The following is a 21,315-nucleotide window of genomic DNA, read 5'->3' on the forward strand; positions in this document are numbered from 1 at the left end:
TTGGGGTGGGGGGAGAGGCCCTAGGAGAAGGGGAGGGGGAGCACCGGAGGGGTTGGGAGGCAGGGCACCTGCATACAAACATCCTGGATTCCAGAATCTGTCCCTGGTCTCTAGGGGCCTCTGACCCTCTGCATGCAGGTTGCATTTCCCTCCTGCAGGAACTTCTGACTCCCTGCTCCTGTCTGAGTGACAGACTTTTCAGATGAGGGGGACTGGCCCAGGAGGCCTCCCTGGCCTGCTCTCACTTTCCCTGCAGAAGCCCTCACTCCACCCGGCTCGCAGAAGGGAAACCGCACACAAAGGGGAAACCCAGTCGTGCCTGTTTCTGGAAATGCTCCGAGGAGCCTCAGGCAGGAAGGGCTGGGGAGGTTCCCAGGACAGGAGGATGGGGTCTGCGGAGAGCTGTGCCAGAACAGGGCAGGGACCCCTGCGGGACTGCAAGTGGAGACCTTGGCTCCCCTCGGGAAGTGCAGGCCCTGGGTTCAGGTGAAGAGGCCTGAGACGAGAGACAGTCTGACTTCCTGTTGGTCCATTACTGATCTCCTGTCACATCTCCAGGGTTTCAAAATAAATCAGGGCCTTTTCTACACAGAGTCCTGTTTCTCTGGCCCCAAGTTGCTGTAGGTCATCGGGTGGGGGGCTGGGTGGGCAGCAGGCAGCCATAAGCCACCAAGCTGGGTTTTGTGAAGGTGTCCCAACTCATTTTTTTCACTTGTCCCCCAGTCCCCTGGTACAGTCCTTCTTCCATGGTCATATGAAGATATATGATATAGTCTCCTTTTCACAAATCAGATGGAAGTGACCCAAGGGACGGGCCATCTAGAAAGCCCTCCTTCCATGCAGGAATCTCCTCATTCTTGAAAGGCGATATTAAACCCTTCCAATGACAGAGAACTCCCTCCCTCACGAGGGACCTCATTCCCCTTTAGGACAACTCCACTTGTTAGGAAATCATCTTCCTTCCTTTGGACACCCAGCTGTCTCCTGGAATCTCTCTCCTATTGGTTTCAGTTGGCCAAACTTTTGGTAAGAGCCTTCCTCTCTCTGACAGGTCTTTAGAAGTTCCAAGGCCTGTTCTAATGTATCTTAAGCCTTCTCCTCCAGGGTAAGATGCACCTGCCTCTCTGGCCTGTCCTCAGTGACTTCATTCTGCTTCCTGTCCCTCCCCCTCTACCGAAGTCCCCTTTGCTATCAGCACCCCAACGCTGGGGTCTGAGGAGCAGACCGTGTCCTGCGTGACTCTGTGAAACACCTGCCTGGCCAGGACTAGAGGCGACTTGACTCACATGAGAAGCTCAGGAGTCCCCAGAGGTCAGGGCCCAGCGGGCCCACTTCCCTACCTCTTTCCCATGTTCACCTCTGGCCCTCTGTGGACACCAAGCCCCAGAATGAGGACCCAGTGATGCTAGAATACATGTGCTGAAGGGAACCCTGACAGGTAGCTGGCCTCATATTCCTTGCACTGGGCCATCCCCTCAAGCCCTGAGTCAACTGTGAGCTTGGGCCTCTCCAAGCTGCAGGGTAGCCAAGGGACACTGACTTTACTAGAAGATCCTGCGGAAAAGGCAAGTAATGTTCAAGATGATATTTTTATGTTAAGACAAATGCATATCTATCATGTAATAGAATGTAGAAACATGAATTTCAAAGCCACTACCTGAGATTTCAGAGGAGTATCACACTCCGGGAAGGTTGCTTCAGGCTATTTCTTTAGAATTCAGTTCCCAGTACCCCAGAGGGCTGGCTCCCTTGGCTGAGGGTTGTTTAAGTTGGGTAGAAAACTTGGAGAGGCTCTAAGTTCCTGAGTTTCTTGGAGAAACTCCGTCTCCTTTGTTATTAGAATGAGGCAAGGGAGGACCAAGGTAGGGAAGCGATTAGCCTGAGGACACACAGCTTGGAGTCCAGACTTGAAACCCAGATCTGTTCTTTTGCCTGGACTGAGAAATGCTGCATTGGGTTTATAAGAATGCTTACCATGGCAAGAAAGGGGATCTGATCACAGAAACGTGTCTTGGGCTTAACCCTTGGTTATACAGAAAACGCAGTGCAAAGACCAATTTTACTCAGAGAGTCTGTGCTCTAGGTTCTGAGTAGAGTTGATGCCATTCATTGACAGCAATATATTTTCTTACCTCCTTCAGGGCCTAGCATTCTGTTTGGGAAAGAGGATCAGGTGAACGAGGAAGAGAAGTCCAACTCCAGTGCCAAGGAATAAAAGGAAGAAGGCCGAGATGGTAGCAAGGCCAGCCAGAGGCTGTTCTGGAATCCAAGCCCGGGAACTGGTAGGACTGATCTGTTAAAATGGTCAGCAATCCTTCGACTCTCCCTTGCTCACACACAACAGGCTGTACCTGCACATGTAAACACACACACACACACACACACACACACACCTCACACTCGGAGTCATAGATATCCAAAAGCTTATGATCAAGCAGAGCCTCACAAAATGCGGGGGACCACTGACGATCTGACCTCGCCACCACACAACCACCCACTGTCACCTGCAGTGACAATGCAAAAGGGAATCAACCTGAACCAGGGAACTGAGTAAGTGTGGCTTTCTTTTACTTAAAACGCTGTCCCTCACATTATTAAATAAGGGTCAAAGATCTGTGTTTTTTATAAAGGCATCTTCAACATTTTTATAAGTTTGTGACACCCAACTGTCAACCTCTTAAGCCACGAATGTCTACAGATAGTCTTGTGGCTGTCACCTCTCACAGAAATGCAACTCTCAATATCATTTAATCAAGTCAATTAATACTGTTTAATAAATAGGCCAGAAAATTAGCTGAGAGTTTTTCTCGGCGGGATGCAGCGTGCGACCAAAGTTATGGAAGATTGTCCCTTGAATCACTAAGGCAAACCTTGTTGAGTGTCATTTTACATAAAGCAATCACATAAAAAAAAGTTATAAATAGAAAAAAATTCCGAAGTTCTCCCACAGACAGGGAAACTGAAATGTCCCCCCCACCAAAAAAAAGGGAAACAAAACAAAACACTACCATCCCTACCTCCACGACCCATTTGCTTCAAGTTCTTGATCATACAGTACTCGACATCTTTGGATATTTTACAATGTACAACTCCAAACTGCAGCCAAGAGAAAACAAAAAGAACTAACCAGTCGTCTGAAAAATTGAGTTTATGAGAAGTCATTACTTTTACAAAATAAAAACAAAAGCCCCAACACCACTGGTTTCTAATTTGTTCGTTTTTCCTCGTTTTCTCTTAAAGTTTGGGTCAGCCCCACTCCCTTGGCTGAGGGGGGAACACAGGCATGTTGGCTGGTGGGTCCCAGAAGCGAGGGTCAGAAATGGAGACAGGAGTGTGAGAGGCGGCTGCCCGGCAGATGACGTCTGAGGACAAGAGGGTGTCAGCAACAGTTCCCTCTGGCTGAAAGGGCAGCTGGTGGTGTGTGGAGTCACGGGTCTCTTCGTGGGGGAGCTGGGAGAGTGACAGAGTCTGTGGTCTTCTCTGGCCTTTTTGTTTTTTTGTGTTTGCTCAGGAAGAAGCCAAGGCGATAGGAAGAGCCGAAGTCTCTGTGCCCACAGCTCTTGGATTGGGGACACCAGCCCTGGGCCATCTGCACAGGAGAACTCTCCTCCCTTCTCTGGGCTACTGAGAAACAAAAGCAAACTCAGCAAGAAAAGGGAGGGAAGGACAGGAAAGGGGAGAGAAGATCAGGAAGGCACTGGGCCAGCAGAGCTGTCTTCCTTCTCAGGACCGGCTACAAACCAGAGAGCCAGGGAGAATGCGTGGACAGCCCTCACTCACAGAGCCCTCCAAGCCAATATTGGAGCCAAGCCTCTGACTTCCCACACCGGACAGCTGGCTTCCTCCCTGGGGGACCACGGAGGGGTTGAGGGTGTTCAAACAAAGCAATGCCAAAGTCCTGAGAAGCCCCCAACTGAAAAGCAAACACACACCTGGGTAACTAGGCATTTTGTCTGTTTCCGGGAATCAGGTGGAGAGGGGCGGCTGCCAGGTGTTAAGAGGAGGCCCCCATTCCTTCTGTGTTGGCCCTCGGAGTCCTGAAAGACTCCTTATGGCATTGGAGGGACCACGCAGAGGTGGGGACAATGCAATGCGAGATGGTAGCCCCCGGATGCGCACAGTGGCCTGCCCAGAAGGGAGGGTAGGATTTAGAGTTCCCCAAAGCTGCCTGGGGGCGGTGGACAAGCCCACCCCAGCCCTCTTCCTCTGTTAGCCTGTCTAGTTTGGCCACATTTCTCACTTGTGCCAGCGTAGAGGTGGACGTGATAAAACTAAGTCCAGTGAAACAGTGTCACCAGGGACGTTAAGACTGCAAAGCTCCTGCTCTCTCAAGGCTTCTCTCTGGAGGGCTGGGCATGGATGAGTGTGTCGGTGGATGGATGGGAGGGGGAAACAAAATTACCAGCCCCCTTTCACAGCAGGGTGAAACTGGGGTACAGACGGCTGACCTGTCCGCGGTCACAGGACAGGGAGGGAAAAATGGGCCCGGACCCCAGGAGACCCCCTCCTGACGCCGGGAGGCCTCCCTGCCAATAGGGCACTTCCCCTAAGGATCCCAGGACCACTGGAGACGGGGAAAATGACCCATCGGAACAGTGACAGCAGGGACTCTGCCTTAGAGTGGTGGGGCTTAGGATGTGTATCTCAGGACCCTACCTTCATCCGTGCTCCATCCGGTCTGCCTCTGGCCAAGCCACCTCCCTCCGTCTAGCCCCACACAGCTCCAAAGTGCTTCTGGACACCTGGCCTGGGGCCTCCCCTTTGGCATGGGCCCCTGTGAGTTTCTGTGTGAAAGGAGAGAGACAGCCAGAGAGAGGCCAGGCCTTTTGGGAGGAGATGCCCATCTCAGACACCAGCAAAGGGGAGGCAGCTGCCTCAGGAGGCCCAGAAAATACCACCGCGGCTGCTATTTTTTTCCTTCTTCCTTTTGAAATAAAAAGTTCAGACCCATTGGATGGGGCAGGTGGGCCTGGGAGGGGACGGGGAAGCAGGACTGGGGTTGATGAGGATCAGCCTAGTTGTTGGCTTCAGACATGGAGGCCACGTGGTTGAGGCCGGCGAGCCCGGGGAGGCCGGCCAGGCCCGCGGCCCACGGGTCGGGCAGCGGGAAGTAGGGACGCGCAGCGGCCACGTTCTCGGCCAGCGCGAAGGCCAAGAGGCCCCCCGCGTTCCGCTCGGCCTCGAGCTGCGCGCGCCCGAACAGCTTCATCTGCGTCTCCTCGAACTGCCGCTCCAGCTCCTGCAGGCTCAGCGCGCCCTTGGGCGCTGCCAGGAAGTGCTTGGCGGGGCTGGGGCCCGGGAGGCACACGGCGGCCCCGCCCAGGTGGCCGCCCACGTCACCCAGCGCGGGGGGCATCACGAAGGCCGCCTTCTCCGGGGCCGGGCCGCCGGGCCCAAAGAGCAGGCTGGCGGCCCTCCAGGCGGCGGGCTTGCGGCCGCGCCGGGGCCGGGCCATGCGGCAGCTCTGGCGCTTGATGTGGCGGTGCAGGTGGTCGGAGCGCGTGAAGCTCTTGTAGCAGAACTCGCACTGGTAGGGCCGCACGCCCGTGTGGATGCGCATGTGGTTCTTGAGGTCGTAGTTGTGCACGAACTTGGCGTTGCAGTGGATGCACAGGTAGGGCCGCTCCCCCGTGTGCTTCCTCATGTGGATCTTCAGCTTGTCCTGCCTGCAAGGCAGAGCCAGAGTCAGTCCCTGTCCAGAACCCCAGGAGCCACTCCTCACCCTCTGCTCCCCTTCCTCCAGAACCTGCTAAGGCTCCCAGTTGCTGCAGTGTCAACCCTCAGGAACGGGACCCCTGCTAGAATTTACCTTCAACTACTGCGCCACCCAAACAGGTGTGGCTCCTCCCCTGGATTAGAGAGTGGATCAGGAGCTGGGCCCAGAGAGGCTGCTGTCATTCCAGAACACCTGTTACGCATAAGCTCAGAAGACTGAAGTGCCCACTCTGTCAGGGCCCGTCTCATAGACTGGAAAGTAGACTTGCTGGGGACATAGGCCCCGAAAGTCAGCAATCTTTCATTAGTCCTCCAGTGGGGCAGCCACTTCTCATACTGGACTGCACCTTCAGCTCCACTCTCTCCAGGCAACAGGGTCTTTCCTCGAGGTTCACCCTGGTCCCATCCCGGCCCCTGGGCTGTTGAGACCTGTCAGTCCTCAGCACTAATCTGAGAGGCTACAGGGATCAGGCACACCTTGTTCAAGCCTCCTGCACTGTGGTTTCTTGGCCCCAGCCCTCGGCTCTCTGCAGACAGTTCCAGGGCTTACAAAAGAGCCAGGTGCAACCAGAATGCAGCCTAAGCTAGGGCAGAGCTTTTCAGGCTTTAAGCAGTATTATTCAGAGGTAAGATATGACGTGGGGCTGCGGCTCCCATCAGCGGGTGTGGGAGCCTCCGCTCCAGCTGCAAACCCACTGCTAACGTGATAGGTGACCTTAGGTGAGTTACGTAACCTCTCTGCGCTGAGCCAAACCTAGCACGAGACGTCAATTCCTGTTGTCCAGAGCTGAGGGAGAGGAATTTGGGTTTGTGTTGAGCTAGATTCAACACAGCTCCTGGCGGTCTTGAAAGGAAAACGGACATCTCACGGCTGTTTTCGTAAAGATGGAACGCTGCATAAACCAGCTAAAGGAGCCTTTCAGCCACGCAGAAGTGGAGGCAGGTGAGCTTCGAGAACTCTCAGGATCCTTCTGCAGCCTTCCTTGACCAGGCCAGGCAGGCCAGGAAGCTGTGTCCAGCCTCCCACCTCCTCCCTGCAGGTGTGGCTTGGGTGGAGCGTCTGCCTGTAATTTTTGGCTCGGCTTTGAGGTTGGAGCAGATGTGGAGCCCAGGCATCCGCCCGAAAATGGCCAGATTTAAACCACACTCAACATAACCCCAGGCCAGCAGGAGCGGCTCCTGGTCTCCTGGTGTCCCCTGGCCACTAGAGGTCTCACTGGCTCTCATTTTCCAGCTAGTTCCCCAGGGGTGGAGCATGAGAGAAAAGGACACTGATGAGTACACTGGCAGGGACCAGGGGAGAAGGACCAAAAGGACAGATCCGTTTCTCCCACCTGTGCTCCCTGGAAGGCTGGAGGGCACGTGGGGGGGTGGGGGGGTGGGGGGGTGGAGAGTGGGTTGGGCAGGGAGGAGGAAGGGAGAGTTGGTATCCTTCACACACCAGACACCGCCATCCCCGTCCCTGCCCTGCCCACAGCCCACCAGCTGCCCCCAGGCTGCACAGTAAGTACCCCGCTGTGACATCTCATGTGCCCTCCTGCCACCAGCATGCTGCTCTTATGGTCTTTGTAACCCACATTTCATCCAGGTGATTGGATTTTTGAGCATCCTGGCTAGTGGATCCCAAACTTGATGAGCCATTATCAGGGTTTGATGAAACACAGAGTGCTGGGCCTCCCTCCCAGACTGCCTGAGTCAGTAGGTCTGCGGGGGAGAGAGCAGAGAGTTTGCATTTTGAATATGTGGCCGGATGTTGCTGCTGCTGGTGGTCTGAGAACCACTGGCCTAGGTTAATCCTTCAGTTGGCTGGTGGGCAAAGTGAGGCCCAGGGAGGGTTAGGGTTAGGACCAGGGAGGTGAAGTCCCTAAGGTCACCATGAGGGTAATGGCAGAGCTGGGACGAGAACAGCCTAGGCCTCTTTCCTCAGCACTGCACTGTGACCTGTGTAAAAATGCAGGGGTGGGGTGCAGAGTGCTATTTGTAGCCCTAGAGCGATGCTGTACAGTCCTGGGGAATACGTCTCGGGACTCCACACGTTCGCTCAGGCTCTGATGAAACACTGATGCTAGGTGGTTGGCTAGACTCACTCACTGCCTGAGGCACTCATCCTCACCAGGGCCTAGTGGAGGGTCAGCTGAGAGTCACCAGTGGGGCTTTAAATACATCATCTCATCCAATCCTCACTACAACCTTATAAGGGAGATTTTAAAAAAAATTACTATTACATATATTTAATAGTATTGACACCCTCAAATAATGGACAGTGCAAATGGTAAATCTTCAAATGTCAAGGGCCTCTTTAAATATGCACTGCTTCTCCTGAGCTTTTTGTTAGGGCATCTAAAGTAAATCACACTTCAGAGGCGACTGGCCCAAGTGTGGGAGACGTGCTGACAAGGTGACTGTAACTTCCTCTCATTGAGCACCCGCTGTGAGCAGGCAAGTACACCATTTCAGTGACCCTGGAAGGTCATTATTCACAGGCGAGGTACAGTGCAGGAAAGGGACCCCCGTTAGGGGTGTGGGAGCCCCTGCTCCAGCTTCAGACCCCCCACTAACTTGCTGGGTGACCTTTAGGCAAGGTGTTTAACCTCTGCATGCAGAGTTGAACCTAGGGCTAGACATCAGTTCCTACTGACAAAGAATCTGGGTTTGCATGAGCTCGATTCAACACACCTGGATTAATTTCCTCACTTGGACTGAGGAATCGCTGGGGGCTCAGAGAAGTCAAACAGCTTTCCCAAAGGTACCAGCCGGTGAGGGGCAGAGGGGCATGGAGGGCTCTCTGGGCATGGTTTGTTTGCAAGCTCTTCTGAGGATTTTCATACTGAGTGTTCCCAGCCTGAAGCCTGTAGGGGCTGCCTCAGAAAGTGCAGCCCGAACAATCACACCAGGGCATCTGCAGCCAGCCTTCCGTCTCTGGGGTCAGAAGACTGGGCCAGGCTGTGGGAGCAGCTCAGCCTGGGCAGGAGCCACTGTCCCCAGTGGAGACTTTTCATGGGAGCAGCGGGGGAGGAGGGTGGACAAACCTCATAAGTTAGTCCTGGAAAAAATTTAGAGAGCATTTAGTTTACTGAGAGCGCGTCTGAATCAGTGGGCCCAGTAACCTGCATCGCTAGCGGTACGCTTCCCAGGACCTTGAAAATACTGATCTAACCCAGCCCATTCCCAGGGAGGGAATGGCTTTCTTAAGGTCGCACAGCCTCCTTATTTCTGTAATGACCTTTCCACGTAGATGTAACGCGTACGTGCATTGGCAGAGCTGGGCCCGGGCTTGGCACACTCTAAGAACCGGACCAGGTCCTTTGCTGCCCTGGGCCTCAGTTTCCTGACCTCTAAAACGGGAGGCTGTGCTGCACCATTTTGACCTTTGGTGTTCTGAGAGTGGTTGCATCTGGGTAATGGGCTAATACTGAATCTCTTTCTGGCTGGCTGGCTTCATGTATTACCGCTCTTCTACCCTTGATCCTTTACGCATCTGATCTGCTGGCAGAGGCATCATGAGCAAGTTGGAATGTTCTAGTCTGACTCTCAGCAGCTAAGCTCTTGGTCACTTTCCTTCAGGACTGGGGGTCCGGTGGTCCCCCTTAAAATCTTCCAAGCCCCCTAACCCTGTCCAAAGGCCTATGTGCTAACTCACCCCTTAGCATGGCTTTGAAGTCTCCTTACAAGCTCACGCCTTCCAGTTATAAAGGGATAAGATCTGGGGGCCCTTGGTGACTATAGTGAACAATACTGTATTATATATTTGAAAGTTACTAAGAGAGTAGATCTTAGATGTTCTCACCACACACACAAAAAAGGTAACTAAGTGAGGTGATGGGTGTGTTAACTAATGTGATTATGCTAATCGTTTCACAATACATGTGCATATCAAATCATCACTGTTGTACACCTTAAACTTATACAGTGTTATATGTCAAATATATCTCAATAAAGCTGGAAAGAATAATCACCCCATATCCTTTGCCAGCCCCCGTCCTTCCCCACAGTGCTGCACCCACACACCACATGGACACACTGTTCCCCTAGCAGGCCATGCTCTGGTCAGCTTTGCATCTTTGAATCTCTCTTGGCATGAGCTGGACCACCAGCCCCCCTGGCTCAGAGCCTGCCATATTATGGGATGGATGCTGGTAAGCCCTGGCTCCTTCCCCTTCTGTGCGTAGCCTGTGTTTGGACACCGTGCTCCACCCCTTAGGTTCCCACCAGATGTCCAAGCGTAGATGCCAGCACGTGTGCTCTTTCCTTCCCGGCCATGAGCCCTCCTCTTCCCTGCACCTACATCCTTCATCTCTGAGTTTACCCTTGCAAACTGCCCTGCCTGAAATGCCTACCACTCCCAATCCCCCTGATCCTTCAGTGGTCAAACTCAAGTTCAGTCTTTCATAAACCCTTCTGTGTCCACCCAGGTCTCATCCTTTGCCCTGACCTTCCAGAGCACTTGAACACTGCAGCCCGAGGCAGGTCACTTGAGGGGCAGGGAGGGAGCAACAGAGGACCATGTGTCAGCCTCATCCTCTCCTGCCCCCTAAAGGCCCCATACGTGTCAGCATTGCCCTCCCAGCAAGTCCCGAGCTCTGGGGGCCCAGTCTCCCTGTCTGCGCTCTGTGGCCCCAATTCAACCACACAGGTGCTCCTGGCAGGTGCGAACACCTGTTCAGAGGCTGCCTTTGCTGCCTTTATTTCCCATGCATGCTATTCCCAGGGCAGGGCCATCACGTGTGCTGTTTCCCTTAGCTGCCCCCCATGCCTGCAGAGCCACCACCCTGTCCCTGGCTCCTGGGGCCCTGTCTTGTTAGGCGCCTAGACAGCAAGATGATGCAGGAAGCAGCAAATTCATGGACAATGAGCACTGGCTCCCGGCAGCTGCAAAAAAGGAACCCAGGCTCAGGGACATTCCCGTCAGTACTAATTGTGAGCTCGGGTCAGGACCTAACTGTGCAGGCGGTTGGTTATAAGGGCTCCAGTAAAGCCCGTGAAATTGTCCCTTCCATCATTCTCATGAGGAAGAGGAGGCAAAGAGAAGTGCTGTAATGTGTCCAGAGCTTTCCTGATCTTGGGCAATATATGGGGTCATAAATCTGGGCGTGATCTTAGGGAGCACCTGCTCCAACCCCCTCGTGTTCCACATGGGGAAACCGAGGCCCAGAGAGGGGAGGAGACTCAGCCAAAGTCACACAGCTAGTTAGAAGCAGATGCAAGCCCTCAAGCTGGGGTTCCTGATCACCACTGCAGTGCCCTTTCCAAGGGGCTGCAGTCCCCAGGAGACACTGTGCTTTGTGTCCCCATGTGCCGGCCCTGCTCTCTCCACACTCGTTCAGCATGTGGCCCGGATGGTACTGGAACCTGCTCGGATAAGAACCCATCAGATGCTTTGGAGTTCTGCCCGGTACACCTCACTGTACAGTGCAGTGGGTGGTCATGGCCACGGCCTGCTGGTGCGGGGCCAGTTCTCAGAACTGCCCCGTCCAAACCTGACGTGCTCCTCCCTCGCCCTGTCCCCTTGTCTGCCATCTCATCCCTTTACTCTGCACCTGGGACCCATGCCAGGTCACACGCATGCAAGCCTTGACTGGCATTCCCCCTTCCAGCTCAGAGAGCTCATCGTCAGGAAAGATGGGCTAGTCCTGGTGATCTCATTCCCCTGAGTGAAAGGAAAGGGCCCCGGGTCCTGGGCCTCGCTGGAGGCTCCCAAGCGAGGATAACGCTTTCCCAACACCATCCACCCAGACTTCTTGGTAACCTGATGGTCTGAGACAAATTATCTTCCTGCTGCCACTGCTAATGACATTACATTATCTTAATAAGGTCCCCAGAGCTGCCAGGAGTGGGAGAACTAAGAAAAAAATACAGGGGGAAAAAAAAAGCATCAGCTGCCAGGCTCCTGGCCTTGTTTGGAGAGAGAGCTGTGGGGTGCTATGGAGCAATCAGCATTTGGCTTGCACTGGGGGGCAGGGGTTGGGGGCTAAAAGTTGCAGCCTTCATGGGATGTCGGTAGGGGATTCAGTGGAGACAGGGGAAATCGTGGCTCATCAGAGATTGATTTCTCGGGGTACAGAGCTTGGGTTGCCCATCCCTCTCCTCCATGGGACCACTGTTGTCTCCCGAGCTGGTCTCTTCTCAAGTGTGGCAGTTTCTTGACTTCACCACGTGTCCGCCAGACCTGACTGGAGCGCCTGTGAGAGCCAGGCTGTGGATGGGATGCAGGGGGTCCAGGAGGGAAGACTGCCCAAGCATGCACTCTAGGGGTTCCCCTGACAGGCGGCCTGTACTCAAGGACCCATGTGGCAGGACAGGAGCAATTAAGAGTCTTCTGAGGCCTTCACAGGCCCAGGCCAGGCCTAGTTGGTGGTGATGACAGGGGTTGGGGCAACGAGGAGGGGGAGGGCCCTGCGAGGTGGGTGGGCAGGGAAAAGCCCCACCAAGGGCAGCAGCGTCCCTCTGCACGCAGAAAGGATGAACACCTTCTTGTCCTCCCTGGCCCACGTGCTCCCTGTTCTTCAAGGCCCATCCTAGGGGCCACCTCTGGCCCACTAACCCTGTAGTCCTGAACTTTGGCCCAGGCTTCCAGACTTTCTGGGAATAGAAGTAAAGGACTCCTGACGAGGAGGGTCTGGGGAATCTTGGTCCAGGCTGCCTCTGCCCTAAGTCCTGGAACTGTTTCTCTCTCCCAAGTCACAGCCACAGGACCAGTTTCATCACGAGCTGTCTCTGCAGGCAGCACAGGCTGCGGCCGCCCTCAGGAAGAAAATGGTGACCTTGGACCAGGCTAGGGGAGTGGACACATAGACTCAGGCACAGAGAGAGGAACTTGGAGTCCAGGTGATCATGGGATGGCCAGAGCTAGGAGGGGACAGCATGGGGCCAGAGATACACAGTCTGGTTGAAGCCTTTGAGGCCTTTCCTGGGGCTCCAGGGGTGTCTCATAGCTGGAAAAATCAGTGGTGGGACAACTGTGGGACTGGCTGAAATCTAGAGCTGGCTCGGAGGTGAGATTCCCGACACCAAGGAATAGACACATGATGGTGGGGCTGCAGTCCCTTCTTGGAGACCCACAGAATGAGAGCAGTAAGTGGGGCCTCAGGGGCAGAAGGGGCTCTGTTGGAAGGACACCCAAGGCCCCTCCACCATGTTGTGTTGCTGAAGTCATGAGGAATGATGTTCCCACGGGGCGTGGACATGCTGGGAGCTGGCATCGGAGGCCACAACTCAGAGCCTGGGCCACCTGAGTTGGAGGGTGGAGGGTGGGTTGCGCCAACGTCCCCCAGGAGGGACGGGAAGTGGGATCAACATCAGGAAGACAGGAAAGGAGGCCTGACCGGAGAGCAGAAGCTCAGTTATAACTAAGCAAAGACTCGGGCTCCAGAAAGGAAAATAGTGTCCACGAGGAGGACGTGAGGGCAGCAGTTCAGGGGTCACTCAGCCTCGCGGGGGGTCCAGTCCCAGGTAGTGGCTTTGCCTTGCAAGGGAGTCTGGGAATTCCGAGTCAAAGAGGCAGCAGCTGCTGCTCTAAGTGGCTGCTGAAGAGCCTCCAGCTGAGGAGGGAGGGCAGTGTTACGGATGGTGGCTGCAGGAAGTCAGCCACACAGGGAGGGTCCCCGTGGAAAGGCTGCCAGAGGACTTGGCTATATAGAGAGTTACAGGCCACCCGGACCTGGACAGGCCAGGGTTGAGGCTCTTTGAAGGCTGAAAAGAATCCTGCAGGCAGCTCCGGGGAGGCGACAGGAGGGCAGCAAGGAACCAGCGATTCCGAAGAATGTGATGGGGAGAGGTGTCGAGGGGTGTCCATCATGGGCAGCCACAGCCCACAGTGAGAAATAAAGTCTCTCGGGGAGGAGGCCAAGAAACTCTCCTCCAACCTCTCCCCACTCCGGGTATCTCTGCTCCTGGGAGGGGGACCCCAGAGCTTTTCTGATCTTTCTCAGGAGGGCCAGTGCCCAGTGGGAACCGAGTGAGGGGAGATGTGGATGGAGGCGGGAATGAAGCTGCGTCAGCTGGAGACAGGCCTGGGGGCCCAGATGGCTGTCGTTCTGCTGAGCAGGACTAGACCACAGGGAGGGCAGGGCCGGGGGCTGGATGGCCTGGAGGGGTGGTGAGCAGGCAGGCACAGAGGCCGCCCTGAGTGATCAGCAGGAATGTGCTGGGAGGGAGGGTTCTGGAATGCGACCCTCCTATACAACACAGCATTGAGGCCCAAACCAGGAGGCCCACGCAGAGGATGTTCTGGTGTCAAGAGGGTGAGAAGTCTGTCTTGACTGACCGAGTTTAAAACTTTCCCTAGGGAAGGCAGGGACACAGACCGGCACGGCCCTCACAGCGGAGTGTGGGAAAGGCCCGGAGGGAAGTGGGGAACGGAAGGGAGATGGGCACTTGGTCGGGGGGCAGGGCAGGCTTGCTCTGAGGTACCCTGAGATGCAGCACAAACCCTTGAAGCCACAGACCAGGGTCTCCCCTGGAGAGAGGGGTGTCCCCAAGTGTCAGCCATCTGCACAGGGGACAAGCAAAGGAGGTGGAGCCCAGATGGCAGGAGTCAGGGGCTGGCTTTTCTGGATCAGGCCTGTGAAGAGTGTCCACGTCTTGAAGTCATTCCAGGGGGCTGCGGAGAGGCACTGGCTCCAGATGCATGAACTGTGCTTGAATTTGGACTGGGCTCTGGTTTATCTTCCGTTATCCCTGTGCTTTTGTCACGCCTTTACAGGTGTTCTGTGGATCTAAGGTGAATTCAGGAGAAGAGGAGGGTGGGAGGTGGAGGTGACATAAGAGTGGCAGGGCCATTAGTGGGGGTCACCCGAGAGGGGGTGAATCTCGGGGACTTTGGGGCCAGCTGCTCTGCAGCGATAGGAGAAGCAAGCCCCTGAGGTCAGCACTGCTGGGTGGAAGGGGACACACCCGGGGTATGGGGGGCCCTGCCCCTCTGCACCTGGAAATTCTCCCTTCACTGTCAGCTCGGAGCAGCTGGGAGATTCTGCTGGGGTTTCCCTCACAGAAGCAGCTGTGAGGGGACCCAAGGCCACCTTGGAAACAATCAGCGTTGTCCTTTGAAGCGGTCACCGGAAGAGCCTGCAGAGCTGTTTTCACAACTGTCAGCTGAACATAAACTCAGATCAAGTTTTCAAGCCACCAAAGAGAGTGGGTCTTGTTACTTAGCAGAACTCGTCTTGTTTTCCCCCCAAAAGAACCGCCCCTGATTTGATAATCAACCTGATGCAAAACATTGCACTCTCTCCTCAAAAACCAAAGCTTTGGGCCCACTGGGGCAAATCAAAAGAATGAGCCCCAGCAATTCCCAAAGATGAACGGCTAGGGGGATACGGGGTGACAGTAGCACCTCTGGAATAAGTGTGGGTTTCTCAAGGCAGGTTCTCTGATGGGAACAGTGGCAATGTGGGGAAAGGACCTGGTCTAGGAAGTCAGTCCCAGGGCAGGTAAACCACATCCGACACACTGAAATGACCAAGCCCTGATGCAGGGCACTCACCAGAACCTTCCACAGTGTGGACATGGCTGGGAAGGTCAGCCTCACATCAGTGACCACCATCGGCACCGATAGACCATATCTCCCCCAAAGGAGGCCCATCAAAACCTAGCACTGGACAAATCGGACCCCACATCATCCCACCAATCGGTTCTGACCACAAAAGTTGCTGTGCAGAGAAGGTACACAACACACGCGTGCTGAATGGGATGGAGTCCGGGAAAGATGAAAAGCTTATCATATATTGATTTCAAAGTTCAACTTTTATAACAGCATAGAGTTAACCCTCTTCCCAACATGGACAGTCAAGGGGGAGAACGTAAAAGGAGTCCCACCCTTTAGGTCTGACCCAAAACAGGACTGAAAGGGCCTACAGGGGTCTCACTGGGATTCAAGTCCCAGCTCTGCCATTTCCCAGCTGGGCTTACGAGTGGCTGACTAGCCACTGGGAGACAGATCACCTATCTGTGGGCAAAGGCCATGGCCCTGCCTGACTTCCAGGACATGGCGGGGGCGGTAGTATATGTAATCCATTCAAGACAGGCCCTGGCATGCTATCCGGGCTCCAAATAAAACAAAGGAGGGGCTGCACTCCATTGGGAGCTTCAAACTGGCTTTCCTGGATCTACAGTGGGTGCTGAGATCCTCCCTCCCCGCTTCTGCCTTAACCAGAACAGCTCCGCTCTGATCTCTTTTGCATCTTGGCCTTCTACCTAATAGCATATATAGGAAAATATCTGAAAATCACTGCACCAGCTAATGCCTAGCCCCTGTTCTGGCGATGAGCTTGCTGTGCATCTAGGATCCAGCTGGACCTCCCCTGACCTGGGTCTCTCTCCATCCCTGTGGCCTCCGGCCCTCCCCGCCCTGCCCCTCACACCCACAGGCCTCCGTTCGCACCTGGTGAAGCGGACCTCGCAGATGTTGCACATGTATGGCTTCTCCCCGGTGTGGGTCCTCATGTGCCGTGGCAGCTTCCCGGCCCCCATGATGACTTTGTGGCAGATGGGGCACTGCTGAGAGGCCTTGGGCTTCAGCTTGCGCTCCTCCACCAGCGGCCAGGGCGGGAAGAGGCCCCCTAGGTGGGTGGCGCTCAGGAAGTTGAGATAGGCACCGTAGTCATCCTCTGCCTTGATGGGGCCCAGCGGCTCCCCGGGAAGGTCCGGGAACATGGCCTTGAAGAAGTCGCTGGGGAAGGGCGGCGGCGGAGGTGGGGGCAGCTCCCCCTTCTCCTCCTCCTTGATCTTGCGGTTCTTGATGACCAGGTCTAGGGGCCCACTGTCCATGGGCTGCTCAGGCAGCTGGGCGAAGGCACCAAAGTCCCCTGACCAGAGGTGTGGAAAGAAGTCCGGGGCAAACGGAGATAAGGAGGGTCTCCTGTCGGGGATGTTGGCTTTGGGGTACAGGTTCTCCCTCAGCAGAGATTCAATGGAGAAGTCCCGGATCACGCCCAGGTGGCCAGGGCTGCCGGCCCGGAAGGAATCGGGGAAGTCCCTGGGTGCATCTGAATAGGCCTTCTCTGAGAGGTGGTCCGTCTTGGAAGGGCTTTGGTGGCAGTTGATGTCCTGGGGGTCAGGCAAGTTTTCTTGATCAGCAAAATCCTCCGTGTCATCGTCCTCGTCCTCCTCCTCTTCCTCCTCCTCCTCCTCTTCGTCCTCCTCATCGTCGTCATCTTCGTCATCATCGTCGTCCTCTTTGTCATCCTCCTCCCCCCCGTCCCCCCCGGGCTCCATGATCTCCAGGCACACGTTCACGATGCACTGGATCTCCAGCATCCTGGCGGCGTTGAGGATGTGCTTGACGTTGGAGGCCGTGATGGTGAGCGTGGAGGTGTAGGCAAACTCCAGGATGGCGGCCAGTGCCTCGGGCTGGACGAAGTCGATCTCGTAGACGTAGGGCTGGCTGGCTAAGGTGCCGGCTGTGAAGAGCTTCTTGAAGTACTTGCTGCAGGCGGCCAGGACGGAGCGGTGGGTGCGGTACTCCTGCTCCTGCACCACCAGGAGCACGTCGCAGAGCAGCCCGTCATGCCGCTGCTCGTTCAGGCTGCACAGGACCTCGCTGCTGTGGTTGGGGAAGGGAATGCCGATCAGCTCGTCAATGCCATTGGCCATGTTCTCAGCCAGAGCCCTGTGGGGACACACACAGGGAGAGACCGGGTTAGAGGACATGGCCCCAGGAGGGGATGCCAGCTCTGGGACCCTGGCCCAGGGAGGCCAGGCCGGTGGGCGTGCTTGCCCACCCCACCCCTGCCTTTGCTTGGGGCTCCCCTCCCTCCCCCTCTGCTAGAAACCCGGCCCCTCTTCCTCAGCTTTTCCCAATCTCACCTGGAATTCAGAGCCCTGCTCAAAAGCTGGGGCTTCTCAGTGAACCACTGGGCTCTTCCCGGGACCCCAAAGGCCCTTGGAGTTGGGCTTGTCATTGGGCAGCTGGCGTCTGCCTTTTAGCAAAGGCTGTGGAATCTTCTCGCAGGCATGATTTCACTGAATTCCACTTTGGGAATGTGCAATTCCTGAATGCGGGGACGGACAGCCATGTGAAACTCCATTGCTCTGTATGCTACGGGAATGGTGGCCGCTACGGACTCACGCAACGTCTGTGGGTCAAGCGCCAATAGAGGAATTTTCTCTCATATGACTCAGGGCTCCCTTGGGGAGAATGCTTTGGTTTATTTCACAAATCCTCTGACTCCTCTAACAGATTCAGATTTTGCTACTTTTGGCTATTGATGCGGGCTGTACTAACGGAGGGGGCTACTAACAGTAGCTGAGTTGTTCCCCAGCCAAACTTTGTATGTGGAAGTCTTAACCCCCCAGTATGTCAGAGTGTTACTGTATTTTGAGGTGGGCTCTTTAAAAGGGGAATTAAGGGTAAAATGGGGTCCTATGAGAGGGCTCTCATCCAGTATGACCAGTACCCTTACAAGAGGAGAGCAGGGCACAGACACACAGAGGGAAGACCACGTGAGGACACAGGGTGGAAGACAGCCACCTACAAGTCGAAGAGAGAGGCCTCAGAGGAAACCGACCCTGCCGACACCCTGATCTTGGACTTCCAGCCTCTAGAACTGTGAGAAGATAAATCTCTGCTGTTTAAGCTCCAGTCTGTGGTACTTTGTTATCACAGCCCTAGCAAACAGATAACAGCTTCTAGGAATCTTCAAACCGATCTCGTGGCCCATTTTCAGCAAGGGAATGGGGGCCTTATGGCAGGTGTTCTGCTTTCTGACCTATTTCTGGCTTCATCTTAGCTGATGAGGTTTCCCTTCATTTGCAATTCTTGATTTTTTAGAAAATACTGACCTCCTATATGTGTATATCTGTGAGCCATTTGACCTATAAATATTTATATTCAATATTAAATTCGAGCTCATTGTTAGTTAATTTATCATGTCTGTATTCTGTTACTCTTTGGGAAACATATCCCTATGGGGAGAAGCCTCTTCTAAGACACCTCAGCATTATCTATACATAAAACACGAAGTGTGGCCGGTCATAGCCGCCAGCGGTCGGGGAGGCGGGCGCAGAGGACAGCAGGCACCCCCTCCCTTCAGGGAGCAGAATTCACAACCCAAGTCAACAGATTCAACCTGGACAACAAGCCACCTCAATTTTTATGCCAGGGCACTGACGGCCCTGCTACTCGGGGCAAAACTTGTCTGTGGCCCATGGATAAATCCTAGCAAAGGCCTGGCCTTACCCAGCTGCAATTACAGTGGAGAGAAAAGAAAAAGGAAAACAAAGTCTGGAAGATCCACGGCTCAGTGGAAAGAGCTTTGGGGATCCCCACGTACTTATCTTCGGGATGTTTCTGCCCTGAGAAGGCAGAGGCAGTGGAAGGAGAGAAGAGAGAAGTGCCAGGCCCACAGTATGTGCCCCAAGTGGCCTGGAGGCACCAGGGACCTGGTGGGGTGTCAGGGTGCTGGGTGCTCTGCCGCCCTCCTCTCTCTCCTCTGTGGGTGGTGGAGGGCCTTAGCCTTCCCCCAGCAATCTCGCCCGGGGAAGGTATTCAAGAGGTTTCCCAGAGCAAAGGCCTTGCCGCTTTCCTGCTTTCTTAAAAAGGGCCAGAGACCCCGCAGGCCGTGCATTCATTCTCTAAATAGACTTTGGGTTTCTTCCTGTGCCTGGCCCTGCTCTGGGCTCTGGGGATGCACAGAAGGCAAACCAAGCAGGCCCTTGCTCTAACAGAGCTTACAGGGACATAACAACTGTGATAAAGGTGCAGCAATATCCACCAAAGAGGAATAAGATATCACCACACACCTATCAGAATGGCTAAAGTAAGAAAAAGTGACAACACGTCGCTGTGTCTGCCTGGCTCCCTCTGGGTTCACTCACTCTGGGGGAAGCCAGCTGCCATGTCATCAGGACAGTTCTACGGCGAGGTCCCCCGTGGCAAGGGACTGAGCAGGTCCAAGTCACCAGCTGTGTGAGTGAGCCACCAGGAGAGTGGGTCATTCAGTCCCAGTCAGGCATTCAGAGGACAGCACCCCTGCTGACATCCTGACTGCAGCTTCATGAAAGGCACTGAATCAGAACCACTTAGCAAAGCTGCTTCGGAATTCCTGACTCATAGACACCGGGAGATAGTAAATATTTATTCTTGTTTTAAGTTACTCAGTTTCAGAGTAATTTGTTATACAGCAATAGATAACATAATAGATAACACAGGAAGATAACAGATAATACAACAGGCAACACAGAGGCACTATTCACTTCATAGACATTATGGGTTTGTGATAGCTATCATTTCTGGCAGATGGTGTTAAATGCTGTCTTCTGACAAAATCAGTATATTATGACACTAGTTTGATAGATGGAAGTAGATGTATCGAGGAAATGACACCTTTTTTTAATTCCCACGAAGCTACCCTAATGGTAGCAGGGTTCTGACCCTCAGAGGAACCTTCTCACCTGAGAAGACTGTTCGTGAATGAAATGCCCCATCAACTATTAAAAGCCCAAATCATTAAAACCTCAGGAAATTAGTTCTTTCATGCAAGTTTTCTTGCTTGCCAAGGGCTTATTCCTATAAAGACAAAAATGTTTTAAAATGTTTTTCAGGAAAAATTCCCACAATTCCTTAAACTTATCCCCACCTTCTTAAATAGAGGAGCTGGAACCCATTGGATGGGGTGTAGGTGATCCGTGTCTCACCCGAGCCCTCTGAGGGACGGAGAGCACCATCCCTGTGCTAAATGTCCCGCTTCCCATGCTTTTGGAGCTGGTCTGCTTGGGCCTGGGGGTCAGGAGCCACAGCTGTGTGACTCTGGGAGGCCCCACCACCTCTCCGGGCTTCTCTTTCCTCATCTTGTCATTGGATGGACAGGGGAAATCTGAAAACCGGCGTCCATGAGGAAGCACAAAGTGGATCTGGCAGTGGGGAGGGGACAACAGGCCTGGGTGACCCTGGACTTGAAGGCTGGTCTGTCCAGCAGCGACTTCTCACCATGGCATGGTTTGGAATCTTTGTCCCATTCCTGGAGGAACAGATGTAACCACAGAGCTCGGGGCTGTTTTTCCTGGCAGGAGGTGTCAGGGGAAGGGGGGCTGTGGTTTGCCGTTTATTGACTCTTTGGGAAGAAGTGCCCCCACCCTGCCTTCACTCTGGAAGCTTCCCTGGAGACCCTAAGATCCCCATGCCTGGAGGGCCCGCAGACAGCAGTGTTCCAGAGGGGATGCCATGTCCAGTCTCCACCTTTGCACCCAGGCCCTCCATCCCCTTCCCTCCATCCCTCCCATTGCCTAAGCCAGGGCACTCCTTCTCCAAGAATAACACGCTCAGGAAAGAAAAGTACACACACACGCACACAAACACAAAACCAAACCGCTCGACAGCTAGGAGAGGCTTGACACAAAATCTGAACCTCTGGTAGGAAGGTGATAGAAAACATATAGAGTCAAGAAAGAAAGGCAGAGGAGGAAAAGGGGGAAAGAGGAGCTTGCAACTGGAAGAAGGAGGTTAAAGAGCCAGAATGCAGGGCGGGTGAAACCCTTTCAGGTGTGGTCGCCATTCCAGAGGACATGAGGCTCACCACAGCCTCCCCTGGGCCTGTGCCCTCTGTGGAAGGTTCTAGAGCCCAGGTATGTCCAAGTAGCCTTCTGGCAAAGGCAGCACTTCTCATC

General features: G+C 54.4%; 1 protein-coding gene across 1 annotated transcript; it reads right to left on the minus strand.

Moving 5' to 3' along the window:
* Positions 1-5,014: 5,014 nt before the first annotated feature.
* On the minus strand, positions 5,015-17,319 carry ZBTB7C (zinc finger and BTB domain containing 7C; the record flags this gene model as incomplete). The annotated part of the gene is made up of 2 exons (XM_079717932.1): positions 16,094-17,319; positions 5,015-5,666 (listed from the first exon to the last, which is right to left on the minus strand). Exons 1-2 carry the CDS (start codon positions 17,302-17,304, stop codon positions 5,015-5,017), a joined length of 1,863 nt encoding a protein of 620 aa, XP_079574058.1. The 5' UTR covers positions 17,305-17,319.
* Positions 17,320-21,315: the final 3,996 nt, after the last annotated feature.

This window comes from Hyperoodon ampullatus (assembly GCF_949752795.1).
Source record: "Hyperoodon ampullatus genome assembly, chromosome: 13".
In the NCBI taxonomy this organism is placed as follows: domain Eukaryota; kingdom Metazoa; phylum Chordata; class Mammalia; order Artiodactyla; family Ziphiidae; genus Hyperoodon; species Hyperoodon ampullatus.